We start from the raw sequence: 23,516 nt of genomic DNA on the forward strand, positions 1-23,516 counted from the left end.
TTCAATTGTTTGTTTTTGAAAATAAAAATTGTCTTCATTATTGATTTTGTTTCTCATTTTGTCTGGTAGTTTCATTTTTTGCCATTTGCGAAGCAACGAATTGTTTTTGTCTGAAAATAGAAAAATTGTTTTAACTGACAATCCTTGTGATTTTTGTATGGCTTGCTCAAGAAGCATTCATGTGGCGTTAAGTTCTGATTGGTGAACAACTTTTAAGCTTCGTGAGATAATAAATGAGAAAGACAAGTAACGAGGACAATTTTGATCAAACAGAGTGATAATTTGTTTTTTCTTTTAGTTTTTATAGGGTATTTTTTAAAAATTATTAAATTAAAATTGTTTCAACTGACATTCTCTGGTCCAATTTTGTAAGTTTTGACTGGCTAGCTCATGAAGTAACGAGGCGCTCAAAGGATTGTTTGCTTAACCAGAGAAAGAATGCATTTCTTCTAAGTTTTTTAGGATATTTGATTCCACAAAGAGATCAATTAAATTTCAACACCACAGAAAAAAAAACTTGAATAGAGTTGTTTTCTTTTTTTGAAATAAAAAAAAATATATATCCACTATAGAAACCGATTATATGCAAAAATAATAATTTCAGTAAATTGTTCCAAGTACTTTGAAATCTTCGTGTTTTTTTACGGATTTGGTATAAAAAAAATTAAATAATTTCAAATTTTTTTTGGAATGAATGTATATGCTGATTTTTTTTTCTTTCGGACCAATTAAACAAAAACTGACAGAGTAAGGGTATCGATCCGGATACCTTTTGACTTCCAAGCGAGTATGCTTGAGCTAGACTAAAATTCTGAGTGCATCGTTTCTCGAACAGTACCTTGATAGTTTAAATATGCGAATTATTTATGCGTGGCAAAATATTTGCTCTCATAATCTTTCCAAATTGAATTGAGACCAATTCTAATTGAACATGTTAAATTATCTCAAATGTCAACGCTTGCATTTGATATTGGCAGCACAACATTTATAGTTTATCAAAAAAAATTTGAACACAAACTATTCGAGACTTTTTAAGGGGCAGTCGCACTATTCAGGCTTTTCCACTTAAATACGAGCAAGCAGCAGCCTTATTAGATTTTTTGCGAGTTTAGTTGAGACGCAAAATTATTTTGAACCATTTCGATCAGCCAGAGAAGCAATTTCCTTTTTCCTCTAAGCTTGAAAGTGCAATTTTTGGATAATTTTCTTTTTCAGGGTACTTTTCACGTACAAAATAGGTTTGCCATAGAGGTCAATTAAATTCTATCACCGCAGAAAAAGAACAAAATGGAAGTTGCTTTCTTTTGTTCAAAGTAAGGAAATAATTATCCACTATGGAAACAAAATGCTGTCTTCCTTATTCAAAACTGCTTTTCTATTTTGAAGGAAGGAATCAGCGATAATTGGAAACAAAATTGTACATGTGAATGTAAATTTATATAAATTTATGTCGCCTTCTGTAGGTGTACAATCATGGAATAAAATTATACTACACCAGAAAGCGGGGAAGTCACTTGTGTAATCCAGATACCTGCTTCCTGTTAGATTTGGCATATTTACAAAAGCCCTTCATTTTGAAATTGAACAAATAATTAGGACTATAAACCAGCAACCTTGCTTTCTTGGAGCGCGTGGACGCGTGATCAGGTTTTATTGCACGGAATATTCCAGAATATCAAAATGGATTTGAAGAGAGTTCAGCGACAAAATGAGGACAGCCGGCAAAGACAGGTAATTTGGAGAGTTTAATTTAATCACTGATATCCTACCCCCCCCCCCCCCCCCCACATACACAATTACAAAAACACACACAAACATTCATCTACACACTCTCACACACATAGAGCAAATGGCTGTCTTGCCGAAACTCTTGAAAGAAAAAATAATTACAAAAATGTTTTAAAATCTTGCAAGAAATAAACGTTAGCCATTTAGTGAAAACTTTGCTCCTTAAAATAGTAAATATGATAAAGCGTTATCAATTTTTGTACCCTGCAATGAAATTCCCCGATTTTATGAAGACAGCTGTAGAAAAATTGGTTCGGTTGTTCAACCAAAAATGCGTTCGTTAAATCAAACCAAAGGGGAGGGGGCCAAAAAGCCAACACCCCCCCCCCCCCCCCCACCCGCTCGAAAATGGGTCATCCACCAGCCCCTTAAGTCCACCCCTGAGTTTTTTGTACCATTTTTTGTCCTCAAAAATAAAATAATCTAGAAAAATTCAATCTAAAACCATATAAAACACTAATCTTTATCTACATACTTAGTGCAATTTTCTTGAAAAGCCAATATACCCAATCCCATTAGCAAGTTATGGGAACTATTGCTCATACTCAAATACAAAAATTGCGGCTTCTGTTTTCAATGTTTTTTTTTCAGCGAGACACCTTCAAAATATCAGTCTATAAATGCTACTGCATTCACGATTTCGATTGCTTTGATAGCAAAACAAGCAGGGGCGACAGGACAAAACGTAGAAAACAGACAAAGAAAACATTTTTTAGAAAAAAAACTCAGGGCTGTGTGATAAAATATTACTTTGCTACAGCTAACTCTACTTAATACAATTAAAAGAATAAAAAGATAAAAGTAAATTAATCTGAAAGTTAAAACCTTAAAAAGTGAGAGAGCATTCTCTCCACCGGAGAGAATGGAAGTGTCAAGGTCATACATAAATGACCGGTTAAATCAATTAGATAAGTCATGAGCTAAATTAGATTGAATAGAAAAGTGTAATCACATCCATCCTCAAAGCAGGAAAAATTTTAAATTGCGAAACTAACTATCTAACTAACTGCTCCGTTTCTCCCTTTTGAGAGAGAAATTGAATGTTTAAGCACCGTATTTGTGCATCAAGTTTATGTAAAATTTATCAAGTGAAATTAAGTTATGCAGTTAAACATATCATTTCCACGCTCGATTTAAATAAAAGAACTGACATCCGACGGATGGAATTACAAAAACTGACTATTAAAATCTGCCTTAGGCGTTATATAAAATTAAATTCCAAAAAATGTAACTAAAAAATTACCATAAGGTAAGTAAGACGGCTAATTTTCTGAATATCCAAACAAATAGATTGAATAGAGGACACTGATCCAAAGGAAGGTTATTTTATAAACTTTAGACTTTACTGCCCAAAAATACAAAGTTCGGAGTTATAAGAGGTTAGCGAAACAATCGAATTTGGAGGGGTTAACAGTTTTATGATAGGAAGAGCACCAAATAAAGCGGTTTGTATATTTTAAAAAGTGAGTTTCGAATTAACTGCTCTTAAAACAGTTGATAAAGCTTTCCAACTCTGTATTAAACAATTCACTGTCTAGGTCCGTATCCCATCATAGTTGTCGATAGCAATTCCTAGAGATTTATCAGTCGAAGAAGGAAAAGTGTAGTGTCCGAAAGTAATGTCAGATCTTCATGAAGTGCTGATGGATGATTCTCGTTGGAGTTGTTGTTATCCAGGACGATCGGATTCGAGGCTGAACCAGATGTTTTTTCTACTTGATCTATAATATCTTTGAGGTAGCTTTTACCGTAGAATTTCGGAGGGCGCACGTTTCGGTTTGACCGACGAAGAAGCGGCGCGTTACCAGAAATAGGAGAAGACTGATGATTGGATGCAGCCTCGTCCGAGGGGTCGATGATCTCATAGACAGGAAAATTTACCGAAGGCTCCTCAAGATTCGTTGTAATTGTCTTATTTGTCGGATTAGTTTGAGGATTGAGGCTAGATAAAATATCGGCTTTGTTGGCTAGTGGGCTGACGTCTGGTTTAGCGGGAATATTGCCAATTGGGCATTCTGGAGTTGTAATGTCGTCATTAGAGTTGTCGTCTTAATTCTCAATCTTCATGTTTTTATTTGTTGTACGAGTTTTAGCAGTGATATTATCGTGAGATTGGATCACCAAGGCTCTCGGAAATAATAGGGTCTCCAGCTATCCATTCCCAGTCGATAATATAAGAAGTATCCGAAGGAATAAACATTGATTCGTCTGAAACTAAATCAACTGTATTGAGATTCGGCTTTTAGAGCGGGATGGCTGTTCTCTGAAAATTTCATTGATGATTTCGAAACCCTCGTCTTAGCATTTTTGTCTGAAGTGGCCAACTCGATTTGTTTTCTGGTCTTCGGTGCCTGCTTTCTAGATGGGTTTGATTTATATTGATTTGCACGCCTCGTACCTACTCCAACGTCTGAGTTAGGTTGAAATGAGAAAAATATGTTTCCTTTAAAAGATCAGAATTTAGAACATTTCAATGTCGGTGGAGCGATGTCCGATTTTCTGATGATTTTTCTGTTGGAAAATTCTACCGTAGAACTACAGGCATTTACAATTTTTTGGCTTAGCTCTTTGTATAAAATATTTCCAGTGATGATGCTCTTGTTCGTTTTCCGTAGGGTTTTACCTTTGAATGGGATCTGGAGGGGCATGCTTGACGAAGAGGTTTTTGAGGAAGATGGGTAATCCGATTCATATCCATTCTCCAGTGTTTGGTTCTTCTTAGGGATCACGATATCCTTGCATCTATCCTCCGCTCTATCGTCAAAATTCCAGTCCCGGGCCCTTTCCTTGCACAGAATCGATTTCCTCTTCTCTTTTATTCCAAAGGAAGGTTTACCAGATGCAAATTGTTTGTATATAGTGAAAAGTGTTTAATTTTTGTTTGATAAGAAGATCAAACGTTCAAGATAATTTTCGAGATAGCGTCTTGTAATGTTTAAATTGAAAATCTTGAGCCTTTGCTAAATGTTTGATTTTTACAGAAAATACATGTTTTTCAAATATTCCGTTGGAGCGATGGTCTCCTAGTGTACAGTATATTTAATTAATAATGTTCGAGTCAGAAAGTAATTTGAAATACTGATTGTAAAACAAGATGCATGATCCACTCGAATGGAGTAAATTATGCCGTGAAGGAAAACATAATCTTGAAGAAATTGCATAACTGTTTTTGACGATGGGGATGTAGTAATTTTCGCCGATGGAAACCATGAAAATCGATCGATGCTTAGTAAAAACATATTTGGTTGTGCCCCAGTGGGCATCCAAAGGACCAGCGAAGTCTACGTTGGTTTCATGTAAATGCGGAAAATAACTAATTTGAAAATTTGGAACTATACTTTAAATCTTACACGTCTTTGTGCATTCTGAACAATTTAAGCCATGGAATTAAAACTGTCTGTTTATATGAAGCCACCTGATGTATTGAGCTAGGTATTTGATTCCGACCTGGGAGGGACTTCTTCATGGCATTTTTCAGGGTAAAAAGAATCTCTACTTTACAATCCATGTAAAACATTCCGTCGGATTCGTGTAAGTCTCTTACAAAGTGGTGGAAATATGGAGAATTTGCATTAATCGTCTCAAAAACATTCTGAAAGGCTTCGAATGAATGGGGCTCACTATTGAATGAAACTGTTGCTCAATGGAGCTCACCATTGGATGAACCTCGGTTAAGAGAGCAATTAATTTAGCATTAAAAAAGTTTAAATCCAAAGAACGTTCGGGTTACTTCAACTTTTCATGGCATTTATTTACATGTTTTTCATGTTCGGATAACAATGGAAACTCTAAAGAAACTTGAATATCAGAAGTGGGCGTATTAATTGCATTTTTTTTTCCATAAGTACAGTTTTTACAGTTTTTTTATCTAAAGCGGAATTAACTACGCTATAACTTAAAAATTAAAAAACAAAAAACGCAGTAGTAGAAATAGAAATTTTTAAAAGGCAAAGATTGGAATGCTCCGATGGAAAACATTTCGAGGTACAGAGTTTTGTTCGATTATGTTTTAAATTGCAAAGTGAAAGAGCCGAATTGATATCTTTTAGACCTGATGCTAATAGGGAATTACGTAATCTTGCATAATCAGATTTTTCCAAATGTAAAGCAATCGCAATGCATGACTATCCGAAGGATAGATTGCTTTCCTAATTTTATCAAATTTAGCAACTACAATTTTTTCATTATAATGTGAGGGGGTAAGGTTTTTCCAGGTGGATTTCATAAAATTAGGTCGATGAATCCCATATCTTTTCCTGTCAGGTGTTTAACAGTAAAATTGATAGGTAACAACCAATCCCCCCTTCTTTTTTATCTTCTGTGGTATGTTTTATTCCCGTGATTTGTTGAAAGCGCGGAAAGTAGGGCTTTATGGTCTGTAATTACCTGAAAATATGATCCATAAATATACTTCTTATAATGTTCAACCGCCCAAACGACTTCTAGGAAATCAAATTGGTAAGTAGAAAAGTTAGATTTGCAAGTATTTAAAATCGTGATGCAAAAGAAACCGTCTTCCAATCGTTCCCATGCATTTATTTTAGAGATGCCCCTAATCCGTTATATTACGCATCGTTTTTCTTTTTGTTGTTACTTTTTACATCGAAGTGGCTATTTTCTGTCAGATTAACTTTTGTATGATCTTCGTTTCAATGGAAAATATATTTTTTACTTAGCAAGGGCAGGAGAAGATTTCCTAAAAAAGCTAAATTAGGAACAAATTTGATGTATTGATTGGTAGACCCTAAGACTTAATTCTTTCAGGTTTTTAGGGATTAGTAGATCCTCTATTCCTTTTGTTTCAACGATCAGGGGGGAAATTCCTGATTTTGAGTTTTTAAATTCCAGCCATTAGGTTTTAGGTTTTCAAGGTAAAAAAAATTAAATTTTTTTCTGGAAGAAATTACAATTTTACCACTTGACGGCAAAGTTGTAATTGTCTAAAACTGATGAGGTTTTAAAGACTGTTCTGTTGTGATCAAAGAAGCTTCCTTTGAATTTAATTAAAATGTCGTCGAAATAACAGTTTGTAAAAGGGATCGTTCCTAACGTTGAGTACATTACTCTTTCAAATTCGTTAAGCATGTCGCCCAATCCATCAAAAACGAGTTAAAAACTGATAAGTGCTGGCATTATCACCGCCGACTATACAAAAGTTACACTGGTTACTAAAGCCAGCTGATTATAGGCATTTTTTAAATCAAGAATAGTGAACCATACCTCTCCAACGGCATCATTTGAAATTTGGGCTGCTACGTTATTTAAAAGTTCGTGGATAATTGGCATTCGGTATTTGTTTTTGCAGATTTAATTGTTGATAAATTTTGAATCTAATGCTAGCTTGATCGATTTGTCTTTTTTACAAGTATTAACGATCGGGTTACTGAATCAATTTGAGTAGCAATTTCCCATCTTCTGAATATCTCCTTCGGCTTCGAGCCGGTTTACTTCGGTTTTAATTGAATCGAGAGGAAGAGGAACGCGTCTGACTTTTAGTTGGACAGGCTTTAATGATTCGTGGAAACGGATAATTTTAATCTTTTTTTTAATGTTTCCAATCAGAAGGAATAAATTTTAAAAGGTTTTTGGGTTTTTGTTGATTTCCTTGTCTTTTCCGGCGGTGGAAATAAAACTTTTTGATTTAAATTTCTAGTTGTTCTGGAAGTGAGGGAAGTACTTCCGTGAAATTTCGATCCCCACTTTAGGCAGGTTGCCATTTCCGAGGATGTTCCGCTCATGACTTTCTGTCAGCAAAAGATGACAATCTTTGTGTGACCATCCATTTGAGACAATTAAGAGTATCAGTTTGGCGGTAATGTTGATGGCATGGTCCGTGAACCCGCAGTATAAGTCCTTAGTTGCTGACCGGATAAATCTTTAAATAAGGGTCTCATAGTTTCAATTAGTGAAGAACATTTCTCTTGAGTAAATTGATCGAGGTAGCAGAGCCCACTTGAATGTTTAAAATTACTGGCTTTTCTTCCCCGAAGCCGATATTTAACAGTTTTCTGTGTTCTTTTGTATCGTTGTCAAACATTGTAGTATTGTTTAATACAGAACAATCGTTATTTTTTGCTCTCTCCGGGTTCTGATCATGCATTGATCACACCACAACAGTCTCTATTTACACGGTCCATATTTACATCCGGATGGTACGCAGGATTAAGATCTGTATTATCTACAATTCGAGTCTTTGCAATGTTCACATTTTACCAAGAGATTTACATAGTCTGGTGATGTGGCCTTTGTATTTACAGGATGTAAATGTCGTTTCCTTCGCTGGATAAAATGCAAGGTGTCCTTTTAAGAATGTATTGCCACGTTTCATACAGGTATTGCGCCATTTGATATTCAGGGTTGGCTCTCTTTTGACGTTAAATGGTTATAAAATTTGTGTTTCGGTTGTCCGTTGTATATAAAACTCTTAGCTATTTTCATGTGATTGGATACTCTCTTTTAATGTATCAGACCAATGTTATTGGCTCCAAAGGTGGTATAGTTTTTGTCAGAATCTTTGTTTGTAGGTTTGAATTTTCATGTTGTTTATAAAGATATCCCTTATCCCTTCTTCCTATCCGCCGGATTAGTCACTTTTCTTGGCGATTTCAGCTAAGGCTCCGCAAAATTGTTCTAATAAAAATCTGTCACGTTGCTTCCTATTTAAGAGTTTGTGCCTTTCAAATGTGACGTTTGATTTCCTGACGAAAGCGTTTGCTAAGTTTTCCCAAAACTCTTTCAAGGAAATTTGAAGTATTTTTATTCTTGTGAATTTCTGACCAAAAACTTTTTCCTTCGTTTCCTTGGGTAAGGTAGAGGATTGAACGGAGTTTCTTGTCAGCTTCTTCTGTTCTCACTCCGTTAATTTTTTTATTTCGCTTTTGATCGATGCCGCTCCTTCATCATCGCAGCGTTTTTGTTCTGAAAATAACTCTCTGTTCGTGCTTTTCGTTGGTTTTCCGATTGGTTCTCCGTCCGATTTTCTAGTGCATGTGGATGAGGATGGTGCCTTTCCTTTGGACTTGGAAGATTTCCGACATGTACGGTTTCTTATCTCGCGATAATTGCTAGTTGGAAAAGATCGCTCCACTCTTAACAAGATTCTAACAAAGATTCTAACCGTATGGTTCTAACGAAATGAAGGTTTTCCTCTCACGATTCATTCGTTGTTTGACTTCGCCACGATAAACTACTACTTTGTTACAGCTAACTCTACTTTACACAATTAAAAGAATGAAAGGATAAAAGTAAAAAGTATCTGAAAGATGAAACCTTAAAAATTGAGAGAGCATTCTCTCCGCCGGAGAGAATAAAAGTGTCAAGGTCAAACATAAATGACCGGTTAAATCAATTAGATAAGTCATGAGCTGAACTAGATTAAATCAAAAAGTGGAATCACGTCACTGTGAGTTATCAAACAACTTGTGAGGAGACATTTTGGAAATAGCTTTTTTCGTAAAATTTCAGCTGCCAAGAAAGGTTTTTGGATGGGGTTAGCTGTTGAGCCATAAAACTGCCTGTAATTTGCGATGTAGACTGCTACCATCATCCCCAAAAAAATTTTCTAAAAAGGAAACAGATTTGAAATGCTTACCTTTAAGGCAGATTCACAGCGGAAACTCACGACTCCATATAGACCACTTCAAATACTTTACATGGTTTTTTTCTCGTCCTGAAGATGTTATCATGGTGATAGACAAACATGGTATAATTTTTGTTTTTCTCTGAGAATGGAGCTAAAAAAGCTTTGTGGACAGCTTTTTCTAATTATCCAAAAGAACTAGATTACACCAAGAAATGTCAAACTTATGATAAACTATGATTTTGTTGTTTTTAGTATAGCAAATAGTTTTTATGAAACTTATACCACAGAGTGTACGGCTGAAAAAAAATCAACTGCTTATATTTTTTACTGGCTGAATTTTTTGCTGGGCTTTTCAATAAGTTTATGTTTTGTTGCTCCTTGAGCTGTCAATTTGAATCAACGACAAACGCAAAAATCAGAGTATTTTTTCTGGAGGAATTTCGTAAAAAACCAAAACCTAAAATTTTCATTGAAAAAAAAATTAAAACAAAATCGATTATCTGGCGCGGCGCCTTTATACATTTACGCAATTTTTTTTCCGGTTTGAAATACTTTTTGCATATATTTAGCAAATCAAGTTAACAACTTTTAATTCTTTAAAAATTAACATAAATAAGCGCTAAAAAGGTCATTTTTTCTTCAATACTCTTCAATGGCAGTCTAAAAGTGTCGTACAAATTGATTCAACTTATGGAGACTGAAAACGAGCGGAAGAAATTGTTTCAAATTTTCAATTTTCAAAAAACAAAATTTAATTAAAAAAAAGTATACTTTTTTTGAAGTGCTTCGGCTCAGGGAATTAAAGTCTTTTTGCTCATTTTTCATTTGGGTGATTTGCACTGATTACATAACTTTAAATGTGTTTGGCAAATTGGTAATGAAGATTCATTTTTTATGGTTTTTTTATTCAGACCAACCAAGATTATTGGCAGCGTCAGGATTCACCTTGGCATCTTTGGTTTCCTGAGCGGATTCGCTGGAGACCGGCTAATTGGGGTTTCGTTTAATTTATGATACGCAAATTAACTGTCTGGCAAAATATTCAGTACTCTTAACCGTTCAAAATGAATTGAGGCAAGCTAGTTTCGTCATTTTAGTCCGTATACGACTCAAATTCAGCACTAGATTATTGAAATTGACATTCGAAAAATTGTAGTATTTCGAACAAAAAATTACTTAAACTGTATTTCTAGAACGTTTGAGAGGCAGTCGGAACGGAATCTTCAAATGTTCACCCTATATTCCCCGAGCAGCCTTGTTGAAAGATAACTGCAAGTGAATAATGTGGCAAAGTTTCATGCAGACATATTGACTTTCGATAGTAGAATATGATTTATAGTTGATTTGGTCCCTCTAATCATCGCTCTGCGAAAACCCAATAGACTTAAAAGCTATTAAAGTTATATAGTTACATAGTTTTGAAGTGCCTTTATCCAAAAAAGCAAGTCACTAATTGTGATAAAAAGATAAAAAGTTCTTTGAAAACAAATTTTTTAAAAATCACAAACTATCTGTAGAAAATACCCTCTTTATTCGTTTTTTTCTATTATTTTTTTGCTTAGCAGCCTTCTGAAATACCATTACGTTTTAAAGTTTTCTCTTCTTTTTTGATTTCCAACGCTGAACCAAAACTAGTTGAGCTTTGAGCTTTTCTACAAAAACTGGCAACTGAAAAAGTTACCACCAAATTTTTTTGAGCTGTTGACTGATAAATAAATTTGAAGCATTCCAAGTCGTGATTTAGCAAATTTTTCTACATTTTTCTCCATTTCAAAAAATGTGTTTTTCAAGTGATATTGGACTATTTAAGTATAAAAACACCTGTATTGACAGTTTGTCATAAGTTAATTACAAAAAAAAACAGTCATTACTAGACCAAACTGTGCATTCTGTGCATTGTATGAGGATTCCACAACAGGCCAAACTCAGATTTGTCGCAGAATCCACTTCACTGCTACTTTTCTTTGAACTTCTTTGCTGTTATTGATTCCAAAAACAAATACTTGAAACAATGTTCCGCTCAAAATTGCTCCAAAAATAGACGAATTTGCGGAATCCGCAACCGTATTTGCGGAATCCAGAACAGTCTGTGGAGTCCACAAACAAACAATAAGACATGTGTCTTGTTAAATTAAGCTGTTGCGGAATCTGCATTTGTTAGCGGAATCCGCAAAGTGTAAGTGGAATCCGCAAATTGTAAGTGAAATCCGCATTTTTTTGCGGATTCCGTTTACATATATGTATATATGTAGCATTTAAAACTATATCTTTTAACAACAGGATTTGATTTCACTAGAATAGGAATTTGCTAGATCTGAAACTTCGTGCTCAACTTCGTGATCTAAAACCTCGATGCTCAATTGAAAGGTGCCAAAAAGTCAGATACAACAAAAAATGTTCAAGTAGTGATTTGATTGAAAGTTGTAAATGCTGTGTCGTTTTTCAAACGTCAACCAACATGTTTTTTCCAGTTTTTTCAAGTTATCTCAATAAAACTAATCTTTAGTTTGAGGCTCACTTGGCTCGCTCAGTTTTTTTTTCAATAAATAATGAAAAACAGCCACAGAAATAAAAAAAAAACTCGAAGCTGATTTGTTTCTAAGGCATTATCGAAGAAACTCTTGTCACAAGATGGTTCAATAAAAAAGTTTTACGCTTAGATTGTTCAGATAGTTTGTGTAAATCCATAACTTGCATAAAGAGCAGAGATGTTCACTAGTCTCATTTATCGCATTCGATTTTTGATAAGTTTGTTTTTCGGGCGAGGATTTCGTAGTAGCTTCGTACACTTAAAGGGGGGAATTTTAACATTTAAAAAAGATCAATTGATTTTTCAAACCTTCCCAAAAACTTTTTCTACACAAATCGTTATTAAAAATGGTACGATCACTAGAAAAATTTAACTTAAAACATATAAAAAATGTTCACAAAAACGCATTATCAAAAAGGTATAATGTTGGATAGAGTGTGCATGTGAATGCGTGTAACGGGGAGGGGGGATACTGATTGATTACGTAACCTAGATTCATGTGTTTTTTTCCATCCCAAAACGCCAGTGGTCATTTTCTTTCTGACAAGAATCTCTCACAACGGAGCCTTTAATTCCTTCTCAATCTACAAAAAAGCCGCAGCATTTATACCCGCATAATCAAGTGAACGTCGTAAAAAAGGGCTTGATTTTCCTATTTTTAATGAGTATGAAATTTAGAGCTTCTATCAAAATCTAAATCGGTATCAATATATCTGACTAGCTAGCATCTTTGTTTTGCTGCAATTTGCGGTATGCAAATCTATTTTTTCTCCAGGCAGTGGAGCTGAAATTTGCGTTTTCAATGGTTTTTGTAATTAAGTAAAGAATTCGGTTTAATCGAAAAGTCTCATTAAAGGAGGCTTTAGGGATCGAATTTATGATAAACTTGGGTTATAAGCTTCTTTTATGTAGAAAAAAAAAACAAATTAAAGCCGAACGATTTCAAATTGCGAAAGCAACACACGGTAGGAAAAACAATATTTTAATCTTTTTCTGCATTAACTGTTTTTTGTATTAACTCGGAAAACTTATGCAAATACTCAGTTTTCTTATCTTATAATGAACTGTCATCTTATCGAGCAATTTGTTACTTGAACTTCTGCTTGAGTGACCACAACTTTTGACAGAAATTGACAGGTATGTCAGACTTAAAAAATCAATCGTTACGTCCCATCTATTATTCCTAATGTATTTTCAGACTCTCCCAATTGAACAATTCAAAACGATTTGCTTTTTTGTTGAGACGCTTGAAAAAAAGTTAACCTTGAAAAAACTGATTTCATTTGACTTCAAAAATCTTGTTTTCATTTTCACCTCACCGAACATATAGAAGAATGAAATAGTAAACGGTATGATTAAAAATTAATGCAACTTCTCGTTTTTTTCTTTAGATTTGCACTTCGCTTCATTTATTTTAATTTAAAGTGCAATACGTGCACCAAATTTTGGTCTCAACATTTAAATAGAGGTAAGTCATACTCATTTTTTTCTAAATTAAAAGCTAATGAGTGCAGAATGAGTTTTTTTGTTTTGAAAGAAATGATACTTTTAGTTTATGATGTTAAATACTGTTCAATGTTGTTCCGACTTTCGTAAAGAAAGTAACGGAATATTAGTGATCGGGGTGGTTTTTTCTTCTGAAAAATTTCTAGCCAATTTTGAAGGGATTTTTATATATCATTGAAAAGGTATTGTTTTCGTGAGCTGAATTTTGAGAAGATATTTCACCTGTGATCGTTTTTCGCCAAAATGCCAATCTTTAAACCCCTATAACTTACAAAAAATGATCACAGGTGAAATATATTTTCAAATTTAAGCTCAGGATAAAAATACCCTTTGAACGATATAAAATTTTAAAAAATCCGTCAAAAATGGCTAGTTAAAAAGTCGAAATTTGTCTAAAGAAAAAAAACCCACCCGAGCACAAATATTCAGTAAGTTTCGCATCGAAAGTCGGAACAATAATTCCAAATTGGTTGAATTTGCTGTTTGTCATAATTTTACGTTATTAGGGGCAAAAATTATCACTTTCTACGTTATATGGCGTGTGGGCAGATGATTTAAAAAGCTCAAAAAATGCGTTTTTTTCCTTTTTTTGAAAAAATCATCATTTTTTCTTCAAGCGAACAGTGCTCCATAGACCTTACAAGACAGCGGGAACAATCATGGCTTTGCCCTGCTACGAGCAGTCTTGTATGTTTTCGAAGATTCCTTTTTCATGACTGGGATGATTCAAATAAACTCTTAAGCGTAATTGTCAATTTGAAACAATCTTTCAAGCGCTGTTATCTTTTTGTTCACAATTTGCTTGATTTCTACAAAGTTTTGAGACAGGAAAATTAACCAAAAGATTTGATTTTGATCCGCAAAACTTGCATAATCTCTGAATTATATAAATTTTTCCTAAAACTGACTAGCATAACAAGTCAAAACATAAAATTCTAAAACATTATACAAAAAAGCATCACACTTTCGCCCTGAAGTTCGGAAGAAAGATATTGTAAACCGTTCGAATACTTTCAAACGACTGACTGTGGCGTTTAATGTTGTCATTTTTGTTGCTGTTCAGACTCAAAATTCTCCCTCATGTTCAGTTTTGAGATTTATTATACTGACAAAAAATTCCGCTGTTGAATTTGATTTTTAAAATCATTTAGTTTTTTTGAAGAAAATTTAATTTGTAGAGAGTTAATGCTAGTTATTTGAAATTTAATAGTAATTATTAATAGCGAATCACCGATTACTAATTTCCTGCTTTTAGTGGTACTTTTTATCCGATACTCGACAACAGTTTTCTTCGAAACATGAAAACAAAAACAAAAAACGAAAATTCTATTTTTTTCATTTTTTTAATCAAAAAAGAATTTTGACAAAAAAGACACCCAAAGAGAAAAATTCTCCCCATTTTCACTGGTCGGAACAAAACGCAGGTCGTTCAAATTTTTTGTTCCCCTTCTTTCAGTATATTAATTACAGAACATTTCATCTTATACAGTGAGATTCCGGAGGAATAAAAATGGTTGAATCAGAAAATTTTTTGAGTTATTTCTTCCTGTTTCTACATGGTTAGCCGGGTTTAAATCCAACTTGACCGGATTAGTCCGCCAGTAAAAATCATCGCAACAGTGAAAAAATGTTACAAATATCGCCATCTGTTTGACCCCGCAGATTTTTCTAGGGGGCGGGGGTAATGAAAATTTTGTTGACCTTTTTTTAGATCGACCAATTTGAAATTCCGAGCTTTCTATACGGATCCTATTTTGCAAACTTTTGAGAAAAAAAACAGGCTAAAAATGATGTTCCAATTAAAAAAATTGATCAAAAAGTTGGGTTTTTTTTCTTCCGGCGCCCGCTACTCCATCTAATTAAGTTAAATTGGCGTGGAAGGTAATGTTTGCAAGCCAAAAACGGATCTCGTTAAATTATAATAAAGGGGGACCCTTTGAAAAAATTGGCAGCCAGAACTGAGGAAAACGTGAGCTGGGGGTCACCCGACACACCCACGGCACGCCTTTGATTTGACCAGAGATAAATCAAGAGATACAAAATGCAGTTTTGTTCCGTCACTAATTCAAAATTGGACCAATAAATAGGCAGTTTTGGATCTATGATCGGAATAACCTGGTGTGGAAAACAGATATACATTGTCTAGACAGTCGTAATGTGATAGTTGTGTTTGTGGTACTAGTTTACTTGTTTGGTCCCGTGACAAAATTAGCTCAGATGGTTGGTCCCGCCTATTTTCTAAAAAGAGAGCCAGCACGGCATTTGACCCTACGCCTTGGGGTCAGTAACCATATTTGTATCCCTTTGGATGGCAATATAGAGAAATGAAAATGGCTACTGTTAGAATTTAGCCACATATTATACCTCGGATTTTATTAGGGACCTAGCATTTTTCAAACAAGTAAACTAGTACCGTATTTGTTGTATTAGAGACCTTAAGTGACACATTATAAATTGAAAAGGTTACAAAAGTGAGAGACAACCAATTCGTGAAATAGAAATTTTGAGAAAAGACGCAATCAAAAAATAACTCAATTTTATGTGGCATGCATTGGTGGAATTCCTGGTAGGCGAAGGACCGAATGGGCAAAATTAAAAAAATCAGCCAATCAGATTTTAGTATTCTAAAACTGGAAAAAAAAGCATGAAAAGCTCAAAGAAAGTGAACGTTTCCAGGGACTTGATATTATTACTGGCCGAAATATGCATAAAACCTGCAAAAATATGCAAATTTTTTGAATTGTCACTGAACGCCAGCAAATTGGAACAATTTTTAAATTTTTCAAGCGTTTCGTTATAAATAAAGCAATGTATTGCTTCATTTAATTCCTTTTGTTTGAACGGAAATTGACTTTCGACTTTGTTTTTGTTTTCGGTCCTTCGCTCATGATGTTTTCGCCCACTCGGTCCTTCGCCCATTAGAATAGTCCCGTGCGCATCATTTTGAATTTAAAATGCAAAAGTGTCAAAACAGTGTCTATCTAATTGCGCTAATAGCCGGATGCTAAGCGGCACGCATGCTGGTAGGCCGGTCTCCGAGTTACTTTCAACGCCTAGTCCAACCCAGGAAACCTTACTACGTTTTATTGAGTTATTGAGTTGCTCTAGAAACGCTGTAGCTCTTCTGCTAAAGTCAGTTTTTTTCGAGCGCTGTCTTTTTTTCTGCTGAAGTCTTTCGTCCTGAATTTTCGAAATTGATATCCTGTTTCTGCTCATTTTTCTGAAATTGATAGTTTTTTTGTCATTTAATTGCTTATTTTTGCAGGCTATTTCTACTAAACTTTCTAATTGATTGTTGAACTTGAAATTGCGCTCCGACATCAAGTAGAGCAGCGAAAAAAAGAAGCTCAGTTTTTCAATCCATGTACTTTTTAGGCATGCATTTCACATTTTATCAAAAAAGTATTTGACAAAAATTGATCATAACGCACTCTTCGTATTATACATTGGAACCTATCACGACATTAACTAAAAAAAAAGGATTCAGTTGTATTTGTGTAACTTTGAGAAAACAATGATGGCTAGATTGATTCAAAGCGCTTAAAAATGTTGAGCCAATTTGGGACAATTAACGCACGATATATTTGAAGCAGGCTAGTTATCATAATTGCTGCATGAGAAAAATCTCACAGTTTAAAAAACAATTTGAAACCTAACAGAAAGCAATTATAGCGCAATTTTGTGATTTTTAGTCAAGCAATTTCAGATTTGCATACTTTGGGCCGTTAAAAAGTTTTTTGCCATTTTTTTAAGGAAGAAATGCGATGCCACATTTGATACTATTGCTCTTTTCGTTTGCTGTCATCATAAAGAGCAAAACAAAATAGCCCATTTATTTACGTAAGTCAATTTAGAATGGGTTAAATGAATTTTTACGATAGAAAATAAAATCAAGTTTTTTGCATAAAAAATGGATTTAAATCGATTTAAATGGGTTTTTGCAAAGTAGTAAAAACCATCACTTCTCAACAAAACTGATTTAACATGACAATTTGTTTCGAAGCTTTTGCAAACTTAGCAACCCAAAAAAGACTCAAAGAGAACAGCAGAGAGCAAAAGTCCATTGAGAAGAGTTTTGTAACACAAACTTTTGCGCTATGTGATTACCTTTTAAAATGTGGCAAAATAAGGATTCCCGTGGTAACTAGAAACACAGTATGTAATTTGTTTTTGCTAATTGTCAATTTCGTAATCAACGTTCTAGGTTCAATTTTGTTAGGCATACATTATACCACAAAAATATTCAATATAAAACAAATCATTTTGCTGCAGAAAAATTAGATGGTGGTGATCCTCATAGCTTGTTTTCCGTCCAAACAAAAAAACGAAAATTCAATTGACAAGCATATATTAAAATTTTGTTTCCACTATTTTTATATTGCTTGATATTCTAGAAATTCTGCATACAATCTGTATGTATTCTGTAAAAAATGAGTATACGAAAAGATGTTAGATAATTAAATCTATTTAAGTTTTTTCTTGTAACATAAATGTGTAGGAAAAGGAAACCGAAAAGCGTTGACATTAAAGGATTTAAATCGATTTAGATTCGGTTGATATTGATTTTTCAGCTAGATATTTGTAATGAGATAATCGATTTTAAATAGGTTCGAATGAATTTTTTTAAGGTCTCTGCTACATTACCTGACTCAAATCGGTTGCAAACCATTTCTTGTCAATACGGGCGCTTCCTTGATGTGAAAATTCATAAATCAGTTCTTGAGCATAAATTGAATTGAATGGTCTCTGGGGTTTTTGAGTAAACACGCCACTCCGAATGTAGAAAGACGGAAATATTGAAAATGAAATTTAGTCAGGAAGATTAGTCATGAGGTCATGTTAGAGATGAGTTTCAAAAACTCAAAAAAAATTTTACATTTTTTGAAAACCAGCGAATTAAAAGAGAAATGAAACCAAGCCGAATACACTGGCGACAAAAAACTATCAGGATCAGCAAACGGGTTGGTTGGTTTGAGTGCTTGCCAGTCCAGAGAGACGTCCGAGGCAAAATACCGACACGTAACAACTTGCTTCAGCGATTAGAAGTTTGTTTCAATTTTGAACGATTCTTATTGATCGAGCGAGTTTGTTTCATCGTTCGAATATGCAGGGGCTATTTTCCAGATGGAGGGACCTAATGATAGAAAAACTTCAATCAATCAGAATCAATATAATTGTTTAGTTGCAGATAAGTTTTCGCATTGAACCGAAGTCAAAATTAGCAGAAAATGAGATAAAAAAAGCACAGTCCGTGCAGTTGCAACAAAATCGATGTGTTGTTTTTCAATTTTTCTTATACCACATCTCTGAAAAAAAAACACTTTTTTTCAATGTGGCTTTGAATCTTCACTTATCTGCAATATGTTATCTTTGTAATTGGCCTGTAATAATTTTAGCGTCCTGGACTTTTTTTGCTCATTTTGAGATTTTCGTGATTTCTTCGATATCATTAAATAGTCAGTCTTATTTGGCCAAAAAAACCCAACATTTGGACCCTCCATTTTTAGCACACCCCCAGTTAGGCAGCTCAAGAACCATGGGGTCAGATCGTTTAAATGCTAAAACTAAACTAAAAATTGCTTAAAACTGCTTAACTAGTTATAAATATCAAGTGAGCAGTTCAATCATAAAACAAAACAACAAACTACCGTTGTAAGGGTCTAAGACAAAAAAACTTCCAGTCGAAAGGACTTCAAGCCAGGTTTCAACTTTTTCAAACAGTCTAAGCCCATAAAGTCGATTCGAAAAAACAAATAACAAGGATGCCGTCCACATGTTGGACCAGTCGGTTTTTGAAATGCACTATCTTAAAACTCAAGAAGTCAAGATTTCCTTTTTTCGAGAGGGATCCCGAATCACACTATTTTAAGCTAAAACGGCAATTAACCAACCACTATGAGCCTGCGGGTTGTTTCAATTTTTTTTCTCAAACGCAATTATCTAGCCTCATTTGTGCATACTTATTCGATATTTTACTTGTTATTATCAAAAGCACAACATTGAACAATTTTGAGGCACTCTTTTCTCATTAGGAACCTCGATTGTTTCTCGGGACTCCTCTGTCACACTTGTAACACATTTTCAACTAGAATTAAGAGATCAATTGTTCGCATCCATTAATTGAATAATTTTTTCAAAAAGCGATTAAGAAATTAGAAAAAACAATAGTTGAAAAATTATGTTGATTTATATTTTAAAGTTTTGACTATAATAATCATTGTATGCTTTCGCAGGTAATTCTCGTCCAAGTTTTGATCCAAAATATTCAATCTTTGTAACTTACTGATTCAACAGTTCTAGACAAGTTATAGGCAAAAAATTTTCAGACAACTCAAAATTTAAGAGAAAAGCAGAAGTTATAGAAAATATCAATGAAAAACTTGTTGGCAACAAACAAAAACTTGCTGCTCTGGATTAGAGCCAATGTAAAGCAATATTGATTTAGCTATGTCGAGCGCATTTTGCTGTTGTTTTTCATTACAAAAGTAATTAAAATGTCTCAAACTTTTTGGTTTGTTTAGACAGGCGTTGCGGGAGAAACAAGTTTGTTATTCCCCAGCATGATTGATACGTGGTCTGAAAACTTTAGTTTAAAGTATTTCAAACTGTAATTGATGGAACCAAAAGTACAGCAATTCTGCATAGTGCTGAAACAAAAAATTTTTAATTGATTATCGCCTTCTGAAAAAATCAATAAAAAATAATCACTTATTGTTGAAACAAAGATCAAAAATAGTAGCTTTTATTCAATTAGTAAAACTTTGTAAAAGTTTTTTTCTTTGGATAAAATTATCTGGACAAAACGCACAAAATTGAACTTTAAAACGCGTTTTTCTCACTTTCGATTGATTTTAGACAAAACTGATGAAAACCAAAACGTTTAGAAATTTATCAGAACTTTTATCTTGGTTTTTTTTTTAAAAAAACGGTTAAAAAATTTAACCTCAAAATTTGCATTGTTTTTGACTTTTTTAGTCAATCACAAAATTACACTTAAATGAAATGGTCAATTACAGACAAAACTGTTGCAAAGAGAGTCTTTTGTAGGTCCCAATAAAGTTTAAGAAGGGTATTATTATCTTCAAAATTTTGAGCAAAACGTTTTTAAAATGTTTTCAGGTGAAAAATTGGTAATATGTACAGTAAAAATGACACTTTTTGTCTACCAAGAAAAACAAATTTAATTGTACGTTTTCTTGGAGATTATACTCAATTCAATGGTTGTTGGGCTCTACAAGAATCTCACTTTGAAATAATTTTGTCAATATAAGCGTAATTTTCGATTGACAAAATAAGCCAAAAATAATCCTTTTTTTGGGTAAAATGTTGTTTCCGAAATTCAAAAAAAAATAAATCCAATAAATACTGTGAAAATTTTAAGCATGTTTGGTTTATTTCCTTTTGTAAGCCAATTTGAAAAAAAAGCGTTTTAAGTTTCACGTTTTGTGCGTTTTGTCCTGATAATTTAAATCAGCGCTGTATTTGCTCCATTTTTTCTCAATTAAGACCGATTTTGCTTTTGGTTTGCCATACCCATGTTTTGCTCAATAAAATTTTAGCTGAGCAAAACATGCGTATGGCAAAGCATATGCATGTTGAAAAAGACGCTTCAACAAAAAACAAATTCAAACGTGTACTTTTGTTAATACATATTTTAAAACAAAACTCGTCAGCTGGGGTTTCGATAAGTCATAAAATTTTTTAAAACTTGAGCTCGTATTAAGAAAAATGCACAAACAAAAACGCACGCTATTTAATTTTTTTAAACTTTGTGTTTCGATTTATTTCATCCACATACCTAGTAAATTTATACGTTGCATCTGATAACGTATCAAAATTGTTGCAAAAGAATTTTGGTTTTGAGTTTTATTTCCTTTTTGAGTATTTTTTTGAAATTTGAGTCATTTTTGATTTCATTTTTGAAATAATGCCCTTAAGAGTTCCGCGAAAAATTGCTAGTTCAAAAATTGAAAATTTTAAAGAGAAAAAACCACCTCGCGCTCAAATATTCTGACTTTTTCTTCAAAAATAGGATTAACGAGAATCCCTTTTTGCTGTACGAGAATCCATATTTGCTCTACGAGCAACAAACCAAACTTCGATGCGAAAAACTCCTGTTGAAAATCTTAAAAATAATTGTAGATTTTCAAACCTTATAAAAGTAAAGTTAAGTTGAGGGATTCATTTTTTTAAAACTTGGTGGGCAAACTATAACTCTTGACGTCCGAGAGTTCCGTTATTTTTTAGCATTGCAGCCGATTCGATGGTTTTTGTGGTAGCTAAGTGCTAAGTTTGTGCAAAAAAACGCGCTAGGATAAAAAGTTTTTTCCTTATTCGATGCGATTTTTTTTTTCGTTGCATCGTAAACTGTTACCAATTGGGGATCCTTTGGGTGGTCAGGGGGTCGAATTCGACCCTGAATTTTCAGATCAGCTTTAAAAGAAGAAAAGCGGGTTCTTGAACAGAACTTTTAGGAGTGGTCTGAATTCTGAGAGGGCGAGTAATATATTTTATTGCGTTATTTTACTTATGATAATTTTTGATAAAAAGCAGTTTGAGACTAAACATTCTCTTAAAGTAAAATAAATGTAGCGGAACAAATAAAGCTGAATGCAGAAGGTAGGAAGATAGCTCCGCTAGTTATCATCATAAATCATAATTTTCTCTTCTCTTTTTTTTCAACTTGTGCAGCAACAGTCCGAAAAAACCCTCTCGCGTTTAGCACCCGAAAGGCTGTCTGTACGTGTAGATTGGATTCTTTTCAAGCCTCTGGATGAATTTCGTCTAAGATTCTAATCTCGTTAAGCCAAACAATACCGTTGCAATTCCGCCTCTTAAATTGACCGCGACGAACTTGATTGCAATTAAGCCTGTTGAAAAAGCAAGACGTCTTACCTGTCCACTCCCCCCCTAACCGCTCCCCCCTTATCCTCCTCGTCTCGTCCGCTGCTTGCTACCCCAACTCACAATTCACCGTCCCTGGGGGTACCTAAAATTCCTTCTAGATGGTAAAGCGGTTTTAATCTACCTTGATTTCAGTCGCTAAAATTCCCATCTAAAATAAAAAATATCGCAATTGCTGTCTCTCGTTTTACCCTTAGGGTGGAAAAAAGGATTTTTCAAAGGTTAAAATTTACCACTTGTATTTGTACTTATTTTTTCTTCACGTATTTGGTCTTCAATTGAGTTTGCAAAATTATTCGCTCCTTTTTTCTTTTTTGCTTTTTTCTTTTTTTTTAATTCAAATAACCTTAGTTCCATTCTGGGAGAACTAAATCAGCTTGAGGAAAAAATTGATTTTTGAATTGCTTTGAAAAGTCTCTAAAAAGATCATTGAACATCTGTCTGCTTTGACAGTACCGAAATGGTGCACTTCTGACAAATTTTGAGTCAATTTGCCGATGATCTCAACTAGCTCAGGTATACTTTTCGTTTAAATTTGTCTCTTTAGTTTTTTTTAACCAACTTTCAAAGAAAAAGTCGGAGAAAAGGACTTTTTTTCATTTGTTTTTTTTGTATCATTTTTTATCACCGAAAAGTAGTTCTGACGCGTTGGCGTTGCACATTAAACGGCATTCAGGGCTTCAGCTTGATTAAAGAAAAGTCGAAGCCATAAAAAATTGTTGCCAAAAATACCAATTTTGGATGCATTTACAAAATTCTTTCTGATAGCCAATTCTTTTTCTTGCAAAAAAAAACAAAACATTTTTTTTGCTGCAAAATAAATATTGGCTGTCAAATAGGGGTACTTTGAAATAAAGGTCGTGTTATTTATCCAGTACATCCTTTCATTACAACTTTGAGCCGAGACTTATTAAAAATCTAACGCCTTTACTTTTAGAATAAATGGGCTCATGAGAAAAATGGTATGAAAGAAGAGAGCTTAAATGTATGTTGCAATTAGCCTCCGTCCAAACCTGCTGCTAGATTTTTTTCTGATTTGTTCTTCATTTAAAGAAAAACAGCTCAAAAGAAAGCAGTTGTCTGATACATTTGACCTTTATCAATAATTATCAATAAATACTATCAAGCAGCTCCAGTCAAAAGATTATTTTTTTGCATCTTTTGGCGACTAGCTTGAAAAATTTGTTATCAGACTTCAAATGATTT

General features: G+C 33.8%; 1 protein-coding gene across 8 annotated transcripts in view; it reads left to right on the forward strand.

The window, feature by feature from the left end:
• Window positions 1-1,391: 1,391 nt before the first annotated feature.
• Window positions 1,392-23,516, forward strand: part of LOC134847619 (gamma-aminobutyric acid receptor subunit beta-1-like) — a 65,920-nt gene continuing 43,795 nt past the window's right edge. For 3 of the 8 annotated variants that reach the window (XM_063864757.1, XM_063864750.1, XM_063864751.1), the window contains exon 1: window positions 1,392-1,731. Coding sequence is in view for 2 of the 8 variants with exons in the window: in XM_063864750.1 (XP_063720820.1) it covers window positions 1,681-1,731 (51 nt within the window). In the remaining 6 variants the exon portion in view is untranslated. The other 5 variants (XM_063864753.1, XM_063864758.1, XM_063864754.1 and 2 more) reach the window with 3 other exon arrangements.

This window comes from Symsagittifera roscoffensis, chromosome 6, assembly GCF_963678635.1.
Source record: "Symsagittifera roscoffensis chromosome 6, txSymRosc1.1, whole genome shotgun sequence".
NCBI lineage: Eukaryota > Metazoa > Xenacoelomorpha > Acoela > Convolutidae > Symsagittifera > Symsagittifera roscoffensis.